This window comes from Manis pentadactyla, chromosome 13, assembly GCF_030020395.1.
Source record: "Manis pentadactyla isolate mManPen7 chromosome 13, mManPen7.hap1, whole genome shotgun sequence".
Lineage (NCBI taxonomy): Eukaryota > Metazoa > Chordata > Mammalia > Pholidota > Manidae > Manis > Manis pentadactyla.
The window spans coordinates 29,039,728-29,057,098 of NC_080031.1; the positions used below are offsets into that span (position 1 = coordinate 29,039,728).

Here is a 17,371-nt window from a genome sequence, read left to right on the forward strand (position 1 = left end):
ATATGTGGTACAATATTCCTGAATGAGGCACCCCAAAATTTTAAATTGATAAGGCATGTCTGAGTAGCAATTTGATTCTGGTAAATGAAATGTGTTTTCTCATGGATTAAATTTATGCAGCAGACGGGGGGTGGGGGATGGGAATTCTTTGAAAGACAAATACATTGTGTGCTTCCTGCCAATGAGAATATAATACTTCCTCGTTGTCATTAATGAAAAATAACACACACTTCAAAGTTCTGTAGATACTAAAAAGAAAGAAAACACTCTAGTGAGTCACCTATTTCCACATTCAGGGATGAGAAGCTATATAAATCTCTCCACCTTCTGGCAGAAAGAACCAAATCAACCGTAGATTTGAGACCAATCCTCTTTACACAGCAGCTATGCGGCTGGCTGAGCTGTGGGCTCTGTGCCTGCTGCCCGGCAGCCTGGCCCCACCGCGTCCCCGGGAGGCAGAAGGCATGAGTGAGCTGCAGTGGGAACAGGCTCAGGTATGTCGCTGCCCATTCACCTGGGACTCCAGGGTCTTCCCATCAGCATTAGGAAGTATGGTTTTCAATTTTGGCAATTTTTGTGATTACAGAAGCAATACATGTTTTTATCAAGTAACTAATGAGAGCAGGCTTTAGTGCCTACCTAAACTGGTTCAAACTCCAACTCCCCCACTCACTATGTAGTGAACATAGGAATGTCAATGGACTCTGAGCTTTTTTGACTTGAAAGTTGGAGATTATAATGGTATGAACCAAACTGGGGAGGGAAGGAATGAAACACTTAGCAGTACCTGAAATATTGTTCATGCACAGTAAATTGAATTTGTTAATTATTATTATTATTTATCGTAACTTCTAATTCTTTTCATAAAGAGCAGAATGTTGCCTTTTAAGAGCGAGACTCAAAATCAGAAAACAAGTGTAGAAGTTGTAGCTCTCCCACTTACAAGCTGATAATGAAGGGCAAGGCATGAACTTCTGTGTCCAATGGAAATAATAGTACTATGTGCTTTCTCCTCACAGGAGTATTCTAGTGAATAAATGAGGTAGTAACAATACCAACTATTATGTATGTAACAATTACAGATTATGGAGCTCTTCATATACATTATGTCATTGAATCCTCAGCTGCATTCTAGGAAAAAGAATAAACAAATGTTGACTTGATGCACATACTTGTTGATGGTAGAGATGGGGATCAAAGACAAGTTTTTCTGGTTTGAAAGTCATATTCTTTCCAATATATTACTTAACAAGAAGACTAATAAATGTACAGAATTATTATTTGGTAAAATAGTGGGAAGTTTACTCCTGAGTATTGTGTATATACTTAAGCTTTAAATACAATAAGTCCATTTTTATTTTACATTAACTTTGATTTTTTAAAAGCAGTATGTTAGATTGAACCATATGATATTACTTATCAAATTACACATTTGACTTGCTCTTTACCTCCAAGACAGCAGTTTCAAATGGCTGCTTCTAATGGAGACCCCAGAAGGAATATACCTGCATGAGTCCTGTGTCCCTTTACTTAGAGGGTAGGTTGCTAATAATATAGAGGGAGGTTAGCTAGGTTTAATGGAAGGCAGGAAAGAAGCAGAGAGATTTCTCCCAAAGGGTGTCTTTGTAAAGCCTGTAGCTCTGGAAGGGATAAAATGAGTTATGTGGTTTTCAATAAGGGATTAAGTCCTAACTGTCACAGATGAATAATTAGTATTTGTTGTATTGAATGAAACACGATCATTGGTAACAGGAAGAGAGAGCACAGTATTACTAAAGTTACTTACATAAAGTGCATACTCTGGAGGGGGTCTGAGACAAGTGAGTCTCTCCACCTACTCCAAATTACACTGCAAATGAGTGAGCCAATGTTTGAATCATTTCAATAACATCATGAGCTACATAGAGGCCTCTACATTTTTCTAATGGAATGGGCTTTGGGATCAGAACACAAATTCAAAAACTGGCTCCTTCAGTTACTCATGGGGTGAACTTGGGCAAGTTATTTCACTTCTCTGAGCTGTGGTTCTTCATAAGTAAAGTAGGAATCATGATGCACCTGCCTCACAGGGCGGTTATGAGGTTTAAATGAGATAAGGATGTGAAGCTCCAGGTACACTCCCTGCCACTAGTAAGTACTTAATAAAAGTTCTTGTGAGGCTCCCACTATTGTTGTTTCATTCTCTTTGTATTTTCTTCCTATTTAGGCTGCCAGACTGTCATCCTCATACACAGACACTAGGGTCCTTAAAGAAATTCCTAGGGAACCAATTGTGCATTGAATACACCTGGGAGAAATGTTTTATCCTGCAGCTTCATGAAGTGGGGTTTACTAGACATTTAACAGCAGAAAGAGCACTGGACTATGTTTTATAAAGTGTACAGTGGGTTTCTCCTCAAAACATTTAATGGGATGAAAGAGAAATGAGGGAACTCTTTTCTTTGCTCATGATATGCAGTGACAATGCTTCATTATCATATTAAATTTTCTCCTCATTAATGCACATTTATCATACTTGGGGACTATGTGACTATTCTGTCTCCAAACTACAGGATTCAGAAGCAAAGATGTGCCGACTTCTGAGATATAAAAAGAAGACAAAAAGCAAGAATTGCAGGTCAATTATTCTCTTTCCAATAGGACTACCTCAGGAGATTTTATCCAACTGACTCAAAAACAAAGGAGGCCGACAGTTTAGAAGCCAGACTTAAGGAGATGGAAAAATTCTTTCGCCTCCCTATAACTGGAATATTAAACTCCCACATCATAGAAATAATGCAGAAGCCCAGATGTGGAGTGCCAGATGTGGCAGAATACTCCCTATTCCCAGGTAGCCCAAAATGGACTTCCAAAGTAGTCACTTACAGGTTAGTTTTACCTTGATTCATTTTGGCAAAAACAGTAAAGCCCTTTTTCTAACAGGTCAAACATCATTTTTTCATTTGCTACCAGGGTCGTATCATATACTCAAGACTTGTCACCTCTCATAGTGAACCAGTTAGTGGCAAAGGCCTTCCAGCTATGGAGCAAAGAGATCCCACTGAGCTTCAAGAAGGTTAGAACAGGAACTGCTGATATCATGATCGGCTTTGCAAGAGGAGGTAAGGAAGATTCCTGTAGGCTAATCGTGCCTGCTGTTTTGCTTGTGGTATATATCAGCGTCCTCTTCTCTCCAGGATTTAAAATATTTAATGATGTGTGTGTGTATCATTGTTGCTGCACTTTTCCAGTTCATTAATTTAGAACAACTTTTTATAGTAAAGGACGGCAAGCTATGACAGAGAGCCAAATCTGCCCCACCATCTGCCTTTGTAAATAAATATTTATTAGAACACAGCCAGCATCCTTCATTTACCTATTGTCTGTGACTGCTTGGGGCTACAATGGCAGACTTCAGGAACTGTAACAGAGACCATCAAGCCCACAAATCCTAAATTACTTATTATCTAGCCCTTTACAGGAAAAGTTTGCAAACCCCCGTTTTGTTGCATGAAAATATACATATATAGTGAAATATATGTATATACATGTGTGTGTGTGTGTGTGTGTGTGTGTGTGTGTATATATATATACACATACATACACAGGACAGTTTAAAATATATCTAACTAGCATCAACCTAAAACCAAGAGAAGTGATTTCCAAAGGCCTTAGGTGTGGTCTCCAGGAAGTGAGACAGCCCCTATGGCCTGTTGCCAACACCTTCCACGTTGAAAGAAAGTAGATAATAGAGAACTTTCATATTAAAGGACTTAAAGAGGTATAGCCCATATATATGAACTGCTGTTTGGAGATTTAGAGAAAAATATTGTTCTTCCTATTCTGTTCGAATATTGAATTCCCTGGGTGCTGTGAATTTAGCTGCAATTTGAACTTCAGTCACAATATTGACAACACCAGAGAAAATGTTATAGAAAGAACTGATCATGGCACTAGGCAAACCGGATGTTGCCTGATACCAGGTGGAAAATGAATAGCTCTACATCACAAATAAAAGCACTATCAGGTTCCATTTATGACACCTTGAGCCTGGTTCTCCAAGAGACTGTGTAATACACCCAAATAAGCTGGGTTTTTAGGAAAAATTATACTAAATGGTACACAAGTTACTTGCTGAATGCAGTACTCACCCTCATTCTCCATTGGGCCTCCATCCTGCCAAGCACAGTAATCAACTGTGACTTTGACAGCACCGTAAGTTGGTTGTGAATGTACTTAAAGTCCCCACCCAGACAGCTTTTAGTCTGCGTTTTACCAGTGGTGAGCAGTGGTTCTGTAAAAGGAAAAGTTCCTGTGGCAAACAGCCAGCCAGCCCACCCTGTGCACGCAGCTGGTTGCTGGCTAACGGTGCTGACTGCTTGGCTGGGCTGCTCTTTCCAGCCTCCATGGTCATGTCAACTGAAAGATACAAATACTGGAGATAAACTCAGTCGCTAAGGGCAGTCCTCCTATTTTCTTTCAGCTCATGGGGACTTCTACCCTTTTGATGGGCCAGGAAACACACTGGCTCATGCATTTTCACCTGGGCCAGGCCTGGGAGGAGACGCCCATTTCGATGAGGATGAACGCTGGACTGATGGCAGCAGCATAGGTACAGCGTCTTACCACTCTCTTACTGCATGTTCCCTTAAAATCCTGAGCTTCTTATACCAGTTTAGATTTGAAAATTGCTTTAATTAATAATTAGTGAGTCCCTGCTGTCAACCACTGTGCTTTAAACACGTTATCTCATTTAATAAGATCACAATGCTACATATGCAGCAGATGGAAGCTCAGGCTATGGACTCAAGCGACAGTGGGTTCAATTTGATGTACGTCTACCAGTTACTCACTATGCATCATTGGTCAGGTTATTTAACTTCTCTGAGCTTCAGTTTCATCATCTATGAAATGGGACTATAAATAATTCCCACCTCACAGGACTGTTGTTTCAATTAAATGAAATAATGCTTATACAGTCCTTAGCACAGTGCTTAGACTATGTTCATAATTCAGTAGATTGTAGTTCTTTCTTTATATTCCCCAAAAATAAGTTTTTTAATTGGAGGAGGAAGAGGAGTAGAGGCCATATATTTAAGAAATATACAATTCTGAGATTATTCATTATTGTACAGGAAGAACCCACACTAGATTCATAGCCTTACAAAGTAAGAGATTATAGACACATCAAAGAAATAAACTAATGGAAAAAAAGCCCTGGCGTAAATAATCCTAACTGGAGACAATTTTTTAAAAAATAAAAAAAAAACTACTAACTGCCCTGAAAGAAAATCAATACTCATATTTGCCAATGGGAGTTCATGTGTAAGTAAACTTTTCCACCACCATGATGCCTGGCTGTCCATATCTAAGCTTTGTAAAATGGTGACACTCTCTTTCATATTGTGCATGTCTTTTCCATTCTCCTTTCTACCCACTCGTGATAGACTACAGGCAACTTCCTTCAGTCTAATGCACCACAGTTGCAACTCTGACCACTCCTTAAACTCATAGTCTCACACCTTCCCCCTTGTTTGCAAAGCCTTTCTGTATGTCTAAGGGAGAGAACAGGGTGTATGTAACACCATTACATGCATCAAAAACAAAACGCAGCATTGCCTGGAGATCCTGCCTTTCCACCTTGGCCTTCTTAACTCAACTTCCTTTCCCCTGATATTCAAAGTTGCTATCATTTATTGAATAGCCATTATTTTCCCGATGTTGGGAAACTCCTAATTATTATGAGAAATCTACAAGGTAGGAATTATCATCTGTAACAAATGAGGAACTGAGACTTAGCCATATCAACTAATTTGTCCAGGGTCCTCCAGCTAGTAAGTAGCAGAGCTGGATTTCAAACCTCGGCCTTAATGCATTGAAAGCCTTTGTTTTCCACTGCAGAATACTGCTGTCTGAGTGATTATATAAGAAGCAAAGAGATAGAAAAATATTACATTTTTTACACCAGCAAAAGTGGTGATGGGATTAAAGCACTAGTAACTCAATTCTCTTTCTAAACCCTCCCCACTTGTGAAGACCTAGAAACAAGTAAACTACAAAGTATTTGGAGAATTGGGTAGTTTTATAGTTACATTATTTTTATTATATATTATATTAGTTATACAGTTATTTTATAGTTACTGTATGTCACTGTTCAATTATAGGAATTGATTTCCTGTACGCTGCAGCTCACGAACTTGGCCATTCTTTGGGGCTGGGTCACTCATCTGATCCTAATGCCGTGATGTATCCAACCTACCAAAATGGAGATTCCAAGAATCTCAAACTTTCACAGGATGATATCAAAGGAATTCATAAATTATATGGTAATGTTTATGATTTCAAATTTGGAGGATTTCACATTGTCTTCTTAGGGTAGGCTTGAACAAAAAAGACTGGGAAATGGACATTAACTTGGAAAAACAAACTAGAACTTATATCTCAAACCCTATTGAGGGAAGAAATTTGGGGTCTTAGATACTCAAAATTTAACCAGGAAATTTTATACTATGAGGACACTGATTTTAAGTTTTCACTAATATAGTATCATTTGATGAAACCATGAAAATGACGCTATCAAGGTTTTCTTCTTTTTCCAGCTGCTATTCACTGTTGTTTCTTGCTCAATTCCAATACTTTAGGAGAGTCACCCACATAGGGTTGGATGAGGAACATGGTACCTACCTCCTGAACTGCGCACTCGCAAGGATTTGGCCTTCAGTGATTAAAAGTGATCCTGTTTGCAATTTTTCCTGTTTACATTTACGTGTGGGGAAAGGAGTTAATCATAGCCAAGAGCTGCTTAGAATTGCTGGTCATGATGCTTCTGAATACCCACATCCCAATCTACACTTTTTTCTTTTAATCCAAATTCAACCTGAGAGAATAAGGCTGATTCGTATTTTCTTGATCAAGTTAGTCAGAAATAGCAATGTGAGGAAGGAATCAAAGGACAAGGATAAAAAGCCATGTCTCTAGATAAAGATGAGAAAAGTGATCTCCAAAGAAACTAAATGAATTGTCCCAGGTCAGGTGGCTGCCGAGTCTCATGTCATCGCTGTTGAACAAGGATTCCCAGCCAGAGCTGCATGATTTCATGCTTTCTACCACAGAGATCTTTGCCTACCCACTGCTTAGCAAGCTTTTATTTATTTTTTTTTTTTTAATAATTATTTTTTATTGAAGGGTAGTTGACACACAGTATTACATTACATGAGTTTCAAGTGTACAACACAGTGGTAGAACATTTATATACATAATTCTAGGTTCCAGCTATCACCCTACCAGGCTGTTACAATATCTTGACTATATTCCTTATGCTATACATTACATCCCGGTTACTTATTTATTTTACCATTGGAAGTCTGTCCTTTTTTTTTTTTTTTTTTTTTTTTTTGTGAGGGCATCTCTCATATTTATTGATCAAATGCTTGTTAACGACAATAAAATTCTGTATAGGGGAGTCAATGCTCAATGCACAATCATTATTCCACCCCAAGCCTAATTTTTGTCAGTCTCCAATCTTCTGAGGCATAACAAACAAGTTTTTACATGTAGAACAAATTCTTACATAATGAATAAGTTACATAGTGAACAGTACAAGGGCAGTCATCACAGAAACTTTCGGTTTTGCTCATGCATTATGAACTATAAACAGTCAGTTCAAATATGAATACTGATTTGGTTTTTATACTTGATTTATATGTGGATACCACATTTCTCTCTTTATTATTATTATTTTTAATAAAATGCTGAAGTGGTAGGTAGATACAAGATAAAGGTAGAAAACATAGTTTAGTGTTGTAAGAGAGCACATGTAGATGATCAGGTGTGTGCCTGTAGACTATGTGTTAATCCAAGCTAGACAAGGGCAATAAAACATCCACGTATGCAGAAGATTTCTCTCAGAATGGGGGGGTGAGGTTCTAAGCCTCACCTCTGTTGATCCCCAATTTCTCACCTGATGGCCCCCCTGCGACTGTGCCTGTCTTAGGTTGTTCCTCCCTTGAGGAATCTTACCCGTCTCTGGCTAACCAGTCATCTTCCGGGGCCATACAGGGAAATGTGAAGTTGGTAAGTGAGAGAGAAGCCTTATTGTTTGAAAAAGTTAGCTTTTTACTTCTTTGCATATTTATGCCCTGTGGCTTCTATGCCCAGCATTTGTCTTGAGGTATCTTTACCACTTGGAAGAATTATGATACTCGGTAAATTTGATATGAGGCACGAATTCTATTTAAGGGTTGTAATTAGGAAGGAAGGAGAAAAGCTATAGAAGTAGCAGGCGGAAGAAAACATGGGAAGATTGATTATTTCTTTGATATATCTTCTTGTAGAGTAACTTCAGCATGTATAGGTTTTAAGCTACTACTTAAATTGCACACACACATTAACATAATAGGAGTATAGTTACATAACCAAAGCATATCTGTAATTACCAGCCATCTGCAGTGAAACCAAGAAAACCAGTTAGGCACCTTAGGCATTTGTGAAAACTTATCTATGATATGGTGGATATTGTCCAAATGAACTTGAACAGTCTGAGAGAAATCAGACAAATTAAAACAACCCATTCCTGGGGACTGTTCACATGCCATATGTTCTTTTAACAATAAATAGTTTGTAGTTGTAAGACTTTGGAGCGCTACAATTTGCACTTCTCCAAATTCTTGGTTGAGTTCCAACAGTATAGATCCAGTCCAATTTTGTTGTTTTACTGTATGCACAGGCCAGCTTAGATATCTCCTTCCTCATTCCCATGGCAGGTCCAGGAACTGGTGGGATGAGTGCATCTACAGCTGTAGCAGTGCGTGGATCTTTGTTGGGGTTTTTTGATGATCATCTTCTGGCATGAGTCTTCCAGAGGGTGCAGATGTTGGAAGTTCTTTTTCATATCGTATCTTAGTTCATTTTCGGGGTAGCCCAATTAGGCTTTGATCCTCTGTATAAACACAAACAGACCCTTTGCCTACACTTTTATATGCCCTTTATACCCTTGTGTAGAACTCGTTGGAGGTTACCAAACAGGAACTGCCCTTTTTTTTTTTTTTTTTTTTTTGCTATCACTAATCTACACTTACATGACGAATATTATGTTTACTAGGCTCTCCCCTATACCAGGTCTCCCCTATAAACCCCTTTACAGTCACTGTCCTTCAGCATAGCAAAATGTTGTAGAATCACTACTTGCCTTCTCTGTGTTGTACAGCCCTCCCTTTTCTCCTACCCCCCCATGCACGTTAATCTTAATACCCCCCTACTTCTCCCCCCCTTATCCCTCCCTACCCACCCATCCTCCCCAGTCCCTTTCCCTTTGGTACCTGTTAGTCCATTCTTGAGTTCTGTGATTCTGCTGCTGTTTTGTTCCTTCAGTTTTTCCTTTGTTCTTATATTCCACAGATAAGTGAAATCATTTGGTATTTCTCTTTCTCCGCTTGGCTTGTTTCACTGAGCATAATACCCTCCAGCTCCATCCATGTTGCTGCAAATGATTGGATTTGCCCTTTTCTTATAGCTGAGTAGTATTCCATTGTGTATATGTACCACCTCTTCTTTATCCATTCATCTACTGATGGACATTTAGGTTGCTTCCAATTCTTGGCTATTGTAAATAGTGCTGCAATAAACATAGCGGTGCATCTGTCTTTCTCAAACTTGATTGCTGCATTCTTAGGGTAAATTCCTAGGAGTGGAATTCCTGGGTCAAATGGTAAGTCTGTTTTGAGCATTTTGATGTACCTCCATACTGCTTTCCACAATGGTTGAACTAACTTACATTCCCACCAGCAGTGTAGGAGGGTTCCCCTTTCTCCACAGCCTCGCCAACATTTGTTGTTGTTTGTCTTTTGGATGGCAGCCATCCTTACTGGTGTGAGGTGATACCTCATTGTAGTTTTAATTTGCATTTCTCTGATAATTAGCGATGTGGAGCATCTTTTCATGTGTCTGTTGGCCATCTGTATTTCTTTTTTGGAGAACTGTCTGTTCAGTTCCTCTGCCCATTTTTTAATTGGGTTATTTGTTTTTTGTTTGTTGAGGCGTGAGAGCTCCTTATATATTCTGGACGTCAAGCCTTTATCGGATGTGTCATTTTCAAATATATTCTCCCATACTGTAGGGATCCTTCTTGTTCTATTGATGGTGTCTTTTGCTGTACAGAAGCTTTTCAGCTTAATATAGTCCCACTTGTTCATTTTTACTGTGGCTTTCCTTGCCCGGGGAGATATGTTCAAGAAGAGGTCACTCATGTTTATGTCTAAGAGGTTTGTGCCTATGTTTTCTTCCAAGAGTTTAATGGTTTCATGGCTTACATTCAGGTCTTTGATCCATTTTGAGTTTACTTTTGTATATGGGGTTAGACAATGGTCCAGTTTCATTCTCCTACATGTAGCTGTCCAGTTTTGCCAGCACCACCTGTTGAAGAGACTGTCATTTCGCCATTGTATGTCCATGGCTCCTTTATCAAATATTAATTGACCATATATGTCTGGGTTAATGTCTGGATTCTCTAGTCTGTTCCATTGGTCTGTGGCTCTGCTCTTGTGCCAGTACCAAATTGTCTTGATTACTATGGCTTTATAGTAGAGCTTGAAGTTGGGGAGTGAGATCCCCCCTACTTTATTCTTCTTTCTCAGGATTGCTTTGGCTATTCGGGGTCTTTGGTGTTTCCATATGAATTTTTGAATTATTTGTTCCAGTTCATTGAAGAATGTTGCTGGTAGTTTCATAGGGATTGCATCAAATCTGTATATTGCTTTGGGCAGGATGGCCATTTTAACGATATTAATTCTTCCTAGCCACGAGCATGGGATGAGTTTCCATCTGTTAGTGTCCCCTTTAATTTCTCTTAAGAGTGACTTGTAGTTTTCAGAGTATAAGTCTTTCACTTCTTTGGTTAGGTTTATTCCTAGGTATTTTATTTTTTTTGATGCAATTGTGAATGGAGTTGTTTTCCTGATTTCTCTCTCTGTTGGTTCATTGTTAGTATATAGGAAAGCCACAGATTTCTGTGTGTTGATTTTGTATCCTGCAACTTTGCTGTATTCCGATATCAGTTCTAGTAGTTTTGGGGTGGAGTCTTTAGGGTTTTTTATGTACAGTATCATGTCATCTGCAAATAGTGACAGTTTAACTTCTTCTTTACCAATCTGGATTCCTTGTATTTCTTTATTTTGTCTGATTGCCGTGGCTAGGACCTCCAGTACTATGTTAAATAACAGTGGAGAGAGTGGGCATCCCTGTCTAGTTCCCGATCTCAGAGGAAATGCTTTCAGCTTCTCGCTGTTCAATATAATGTTGGCTGTGGGTTTTTCATAGATGGCCTTTATTATGTTGAGGTACTTGCCCTCTATTCCCATTTTGCTGAGAGTTTTTAACATGAATAGATGTTGAACTTTGTCAAATGCTTTTTCAGCATCTATGGAGATGATCATGTGGTTTTTGTCTTTCTTTTTGTTGATGTGGTGGATGATGTTGATGGACTTTCGAATGTTGTACCATCCTTGCATCCCTGGAATGAATCCCACTTGGTCATGGTGTATGATCCTTTTGATGTATTTTTGAATTCGGTTTGCTAATATTTTGTTGAGTATTTTTGCATCTACGTTCATCAGGGATATTGGTCTGTAGTTTTCTTTTTTGGTGGGGTCTTTGCCTGGTTTTGGTATTAGGGTGATGTTAGCTTCATAGAATGAGTTTGGGAGTATCCCCTCCTCCTCTATTTTTTGGAAAACTTTAAGGAGAATGGGTATTATGTCTTCCCTGTATGTCTGATAAAATTCCAAGGTAAATCCATCTGGCCCGGGGGTTTTGTTCTTTGGTAGTTTTTTGATTACCTCTTCAATTTCGTTGCTGCTAATTGGTCTGTTTAGATTTTCTGTTTCTTCCTGGGTCAATCTTGGAAGGTTATATTTTTCTAGGAAGTTGTCCATTTCTCCTAGGTTTCCCAGCTTGTTAGCATATAGGTTTTCATAGTATTCTCCAATAATTCTTTGCATTTCCGTGGGGTCCGTCGTGATTTTTCCTTTCTCGTTTCTGATACTGTTGATTTGTGTTGACTCTCTTTTCTTCTTAATAAGTCTGGCTAGAGGCTTATCTATTTTGTTTATTTTCTCGAAGAACCAGCTCTTGGTTTCATTGATTTTTGCTATTGTTTTATTCTTCTCAATTTTATTTATTTCTTCTCTGATCTTTATTATGTCCCTCCTTCTGCTGACCTTAGGCCTCATCTGTTCTTCTTTTTCCAATTTCGATAATTGTGACATTAGACCATTCATTTGGGATTGCTCTTCCTTTTTTAAATATGCTTGGATTGCTATATACTTTCCTCTTAAGACTGCTTTTGCTGTGTCCCACAGAAGTTGGGGCTTAGTGTTGTTGTTGTCATTTGTTTCCATATATTGCTGGATCTCCATTTTGATTTGGTCATTGATCCATTGATTATTTAGGAGCGTGTTGTTAAGCCTCCATGTGTTCGTGAGCCTCTTTGCTTTCTTTGTACAGTTTATTTCTAGTTTTATGCCTTTGTGGTCTGAAAAGTTGGTTGGTAGGATTTCAATCTTTTGGAATTTTCTGAGGCTCTTTTTGTGGCCTAGTATGTGGTCTATTCTGGAGAATGTTCCATGTGCACTTGAGAAGAATGTATATCCCGCTGCTTTTCGATGTAGAGTTCTATAGATGTCTATTAGGTCCATCTGCTCTACTGTGTTGTTCAGTGCTTCCGTGTCCTTACTTATTTTCTGCCCAGTGGATCTATCCTTTGGGGTGAGTGGTGTGTTGAAGTCTCCTAGAATGACTGCATTGCAGTCTATATCCCCCTTTAGTTCTGTTAGTATTTGTTTCACATATGCTGGTGCTCCTGTGTTGGGTGCATATATATTTAGAATGGTTATATCCTCTTGTTTGACTGAGCCCTTTATCATTATGTAGTGTCCTTCTTTATCTCTTGTTACTTTCTTTGTTTTGAAGTCTATTTTGTCTGATATTAGTACTGCAACCCCTGCTTTCTTCTCACTGTTGTTTGCTTGAAATATGTTTTTCCATCCCTTGACTTTTAGTCTGTACATGTCTTTGGGTTTGAGGTGAGTTTCTTGTAAGCAGCATATAGATGGGTCTTGCTTTTTTATCCATTCTGTTACTCTGTGTCTTTTGATTGGTGCATTCAACCCATTAACATTTAGGGTGACTATTGAAAGATATGTACTTATTGCCATTGCAGGCTTTAAATTCGTGGTTACCAAAGGTTCAAGGTTAGCCTCTTTAGTATCTTACTGCCTAACTTAGCTCGCTTATTGAGCTGTTATATACACTATCTGGAGATTCTTTTCTTCTCTCCCTTCTTGTTCCTCCTCCTCGATTCTTCATATGTTGGGTGTTTTGTGCTGTGCTCTTTCTAGGAGTGCTCCCATCTAGAGCAGTCCCTGTAAGATGTTCTGTAGAGGTGGTTTGTGGAAAGCAAATTCCCTCAGCTTTTGTTTGTCTGGGAATTGTTTAATCCCACCGTCATATTTGAATGATAGTCGTGCTGGATACAGTATCCTTGGTTCAAGGCCCTTCTGTTTCATTGTATTAAATATATCATGCCATTCTCTTCTGGCCTGTAGGGTTTCTGTTGAGAAATCTGACGTTAGCCTGATGGGTTTCCCTTTATAGGTGACCTTTTTCTCTCTAGCTGCCTTTAACACTCTTTCCTTGTCCTTGATCTTTGCCATTTTAATTATTATGTGTCTTGGTGTTGCCCTTCTTGGATCCTTTCTGTTGGGGGTTCTGTGTATTTCCGTGGTCTGTTTGATTACTTCCTCCCCCAGTGTGGGGAAGTTTTCAGCAATTATTTCTTCTAAGATACTTTCCATCTCTTTGCCTCTCTCTTCTTCTTCTGGGACCCCTATAATACGGATATTGCTCCTTTTAGATTGGTCACACAGTTCTCTTAATATTGTTTCATTCCTGGAGATCCTTTTGTCTCTCTCTATGTCAGCTTCCATGCGTTCCTGTTCTCTGATTTCAATTCCATCAATGGCCTCTTGCATTCTATCCATTCTGCTTATAAACCCTTCCAGAGTTTGTTTCATTTCTGCGATCTCCTTTCTGGCATCTGTGATCTCTTTCCGGACTTCATCCCATTTTTCTTGCGTATTTCTCTGCATCTCTGTCAGCATGTTTATGATTCTTATTTTGAATTCTTTGTCAGGAAGACTGGTTAGGTCTGTCTCCTTCTCTGGTGTTGTCTCTGTGATCTTTGTCTGCCTGTAGCTTTGCCTTTTCATGGTGATAGGAATAGTCTGCAGAACTGGGACGAGTGACGGCTGGAAGGACTTCCTTTCTTGTTGGTTTGTGGCCCTCCTCTCCTGGGAGAACAGCGGCCTCTAGTGGCTTGTGCTGCGCAGCTGCGCGCAGACAGGGTTTCTGCTTCCTGCCCGGCTGCTATGGAGTTAATCTCCGGTGTTGCTGTGGGCGTGGCCTGGCTCGGGCAGCTACTCCAAAATGGTGGAGTCGCGTTGGAGCAGGAGCTGCTGGGAGGCTATTTATCTCCGTAAGGGGCCTCCCTGCTCCCTGCAGCCCAGGGGTTAGGGTGCCCAGAGATCCCGGATTCCCTACCTCTGGATTAAGTGGCCCGCCCTGCCCCTTTAAGACTTCCAAAAAGCACCCGCCAAAACAAAACAACGACCACAAAAAAAAACAAGAAAAAAAAATTTTTTTAATTAAAAAAAAAAAAAAAAATTTTTAATTAAAAAAAAAAAGGTGGTCGTTCGTTTTTCTTTATTCTCCGGTGCCAGCCTCAGGCCTCTGCTCACCGGTCTTTCTGCCCTGTTTCCCTAATATTGGGGTCCCTGTCCCTTTAAGACTTCCAAAAAGCGCTCGCCAAAACAAAGCAGCAAAAAAGCAAAAAAAAAAAAAATGGTCGCGCGCTTTTCTTATGTCCTCTGTCGCCCAGCCTCCAGTGCCTGCTCACTGTTCTTGCTGCCCTGTTTTCCCAGTATCGAGGGCCCTGCACTCTGGCCCGGATGGCTGGGGCTGGGTGTTCGGCAGCCCTGGGCTCCGTCTCCCTCCCGCTCTGCCTGCTCTTCTCCCGCCGGGAGCTGGGGGGAGGGGCACTTGGCTCCCGCGGGGCCGGGGCTTGTATCTTACCCCCTTCGCGAGGCGCTGGGTTCTCTCAGGTGTGGATGTGGTCTGGATATTGTCCTGTGTCCTCTGGTCTTTATTCTAGGAAGGGTTGTCTTTGTTATATTTTCATAGATATATGTTGTTTTGGGAGGAGATTTCCGCTGCTCTACTCACGCCGCCATCTTCCGCCCCACTCTGCTTAGCAAGCTTTTAGAAAGAATTTGGAAAAGAGGATACAGAACGATATCCTTAAGTCCACAGATATAAGTAAACTTTTCCAGCAAAATGTCAGAATGATAAGAATACACTGCAAAAGGATCCCTGAAAAGTCTTTGACTGGTCACAGGAGCGATGCCTGTGCTCCCACGTAATAAAGTAACGTCCTTAGGGGAAAACTATTCCTATAGGATCACAGATTTAAGCTCTCAGTTGAACCCAGAATTTACTATCAGTCAGCATTTCCCAAATTGTGTTCCAAGAACATGAGTCCTACAAGACAATTCGCAAAAAAGGATGCTGTGGAAAATTGGTTCAAGAAACACTACCTACTACTGTATTTCAGGTACATAGGATTTTTAAAAGTACCTGACAAACTCTTGTTTAACTCAGTGCTTCCAAAATTACAGTCTGTTTTATGGAGCACACACTGAGCCCTCACTCAGAATAGCTTGTCAGAGAACATGTTTTGGAAAATACCAGGTAATACCTGTGCCTGAATGTTGCCACTCAAAGAGCTGCTGTCAAAACAGTTCACAGAACACTGACAGTCCTTGGTAAAGTTACCACCACCAACACAGAAAGTAGTGCCTCCCTATACACAAAACTATGGAACTCTGGAAGTCTATGGCATGTATAATTATCTTAAAACCTTAAGAAAATTAGAAAGGGACTAAAAAAGATTCTGAGGCAGACCAATTAGATTTAACATGAAGAAGGCAGACTGATGCACTAAATCCTGAAGTAGTAAACATGAGGTACCCCTAGTCAAAGCTGAAAAGAGGTGACTTCTGGACAAATAATAGTAATATTTAATTATATGGGATTTAAACTTAGGGATCTCATTAATCCAAAAAGTTATATGAACAAAAAGTATGAATTTGGAAGAATGTGATTAGACTCATGGATGTAAAATTCCCAATATTCTATTCCAAATAATAAAAGTAATTGTTAAAAGGCATCATATGCTTACAGTGTGCCAAACATTTCATGTGCATTAACTCATTTAAGCCAACAATCTATGAATTGTATCCTCATTTTACAGTTTGGTAATCTAACATTAAGAAAAACCAAGTACTAACTTACCCAAGACCACACTGCTGGTGAAATGGTAGGGACAGGGTGCAAAGACATCTGGCCCTCAGCACCTGCTCTCTATACAATTCTGCCTTCTTAGCCTTCAGAAGTTGTTCTTCAGAACCTTTGTCCCTGGCACAGAAAACTGGGCTGGGTGCATGCTAGATTGTACGTACTGCCACATTTCTTGTGTTTTTATAGTCTTAGGACAGTTTTACGTATTTTATACATGTCAGAATGTTCTTATTTTCTCTCTTAACAGGAAGGAAGAGTAATACAAAAAAAATTTAGAAACCTCATGGAGAACACATACTCATTCATTGGATTAAATATCATTTTTGCACAACCAGAATAAGTGAGCACAGTTTCCGCACTGCACATAGCATGCACTTCATCCTTCCTTACGTTGTGGTTGGTTTCTACAAGTCTCTCTCCCCTTCTAGGGATGAGCTCCTTTGTGCCATGACTGTGTCCTTATGATCTTTGACTCTCCTCAGCAACTTGCACTTGGTAGATTTAATAAATGTTAAATACACAAATAAAATTTTTATTCCATGGTAAAATGATTTCTATTTGGGAGCACTATTTCTATGTCAAGAGAAAACATACTATGCAATGAAAACAAAGACCAAGCCAAAAAAAAAAAAATTCCACCACATTATCTTGGGTCTTCAGTTCCACCTCACACACTGTCACCAGGTGGGTAAGGTGGGAGCTCCAACCCTTTATTGACATTGGTGCAGCCCAAAGGTACACCAAGTTCTCTTTATTTTTTTGACCCAACCTTTCACTGTGACTATTCTGGAAGGTCCAACTCTTCCCACAAAATGTATGTGACTTCCCAAGGATTTACATACTCACAGTCACCTCTGACTTGAGGTTCCTACCCCTGGCCTGATTTCACTGCTTGTCTCCTGCACACCTGCTCTGTGTTCCCTTCCTCTGCCCGGGCGAACCCAGATAACAGTCTCACCCTCTTAAACTTTTTCCAAACCAGTCC

The 17,371-nt window shown here is 39.8% G+C and overlaps 1 protein-coding gene across 2 annotated transcripts; it reads left to right on the forward strand.

Annotated features, from left to right (window-relative positions):
- Nucleotides 1-306: 306 nt before the first annotated feature.
- On the forward strand, nucleotides 307-16,931 carry MMP7 (matrix metallopeptidase 7). 2 transcript variants are annotated; one of them, XM_057490729.1, is made up of 6 exons: nucleotides 313-494; nucleotides 2,641-2,867; nucleotides 2,953-3,101; nucleotides 4,463-4,591; nucleotides 6,144-6,305; nucleotides 16,634-16,931. In XM_057490729.1, exons 1-6 carry the CDS (start codon nucleotides 387-389, stop codon nucleotides 16,660-16,662), a joined length of 804 nt encoding a protein of 267 aa, XP_057346712.1. In that variant the 5' UTR covers nucleotides 313-386; the 3' UTR covers nucleotides 16,663-16,931. The 2 variants fall into 2 exon arrangements, with proteins under 2 accessions (XP_057346713.1, XP_057346712.1); XM_057490730.1 differs by lacking the exon at nucleotides 4,463-4,591 and having other exon boundaries at nucleotides 307-494.
- Nucleotides 16,932-17,371: the final 440 nt, after the last annotated feature.

Bases quoted from the DNA above. Each gene is read 5' to 3' on its own strand.
- MMP7 (XM_057490729.1), top strand. From the start codon at position 387: ATGCGGCTGGCTGAGCTGTGGGCTCTGTGCCTGCTGCCCGGCAGCCTG. The intron at 2,868-2,952 runs GTTAGTTTTACC...ATTTGCTACCAG, and splicing joins TCCAAAGTAGTCACTTACAG to GGTCGTATCATATACTCAAG. The intron at 3,102-4,462 runs GTAAGGAAGATT...ATTTTCTTTCAG, and splicing joins GATCGGCTTTGCAAGAGGAG to CTCATGGGGACTTCTACCCT.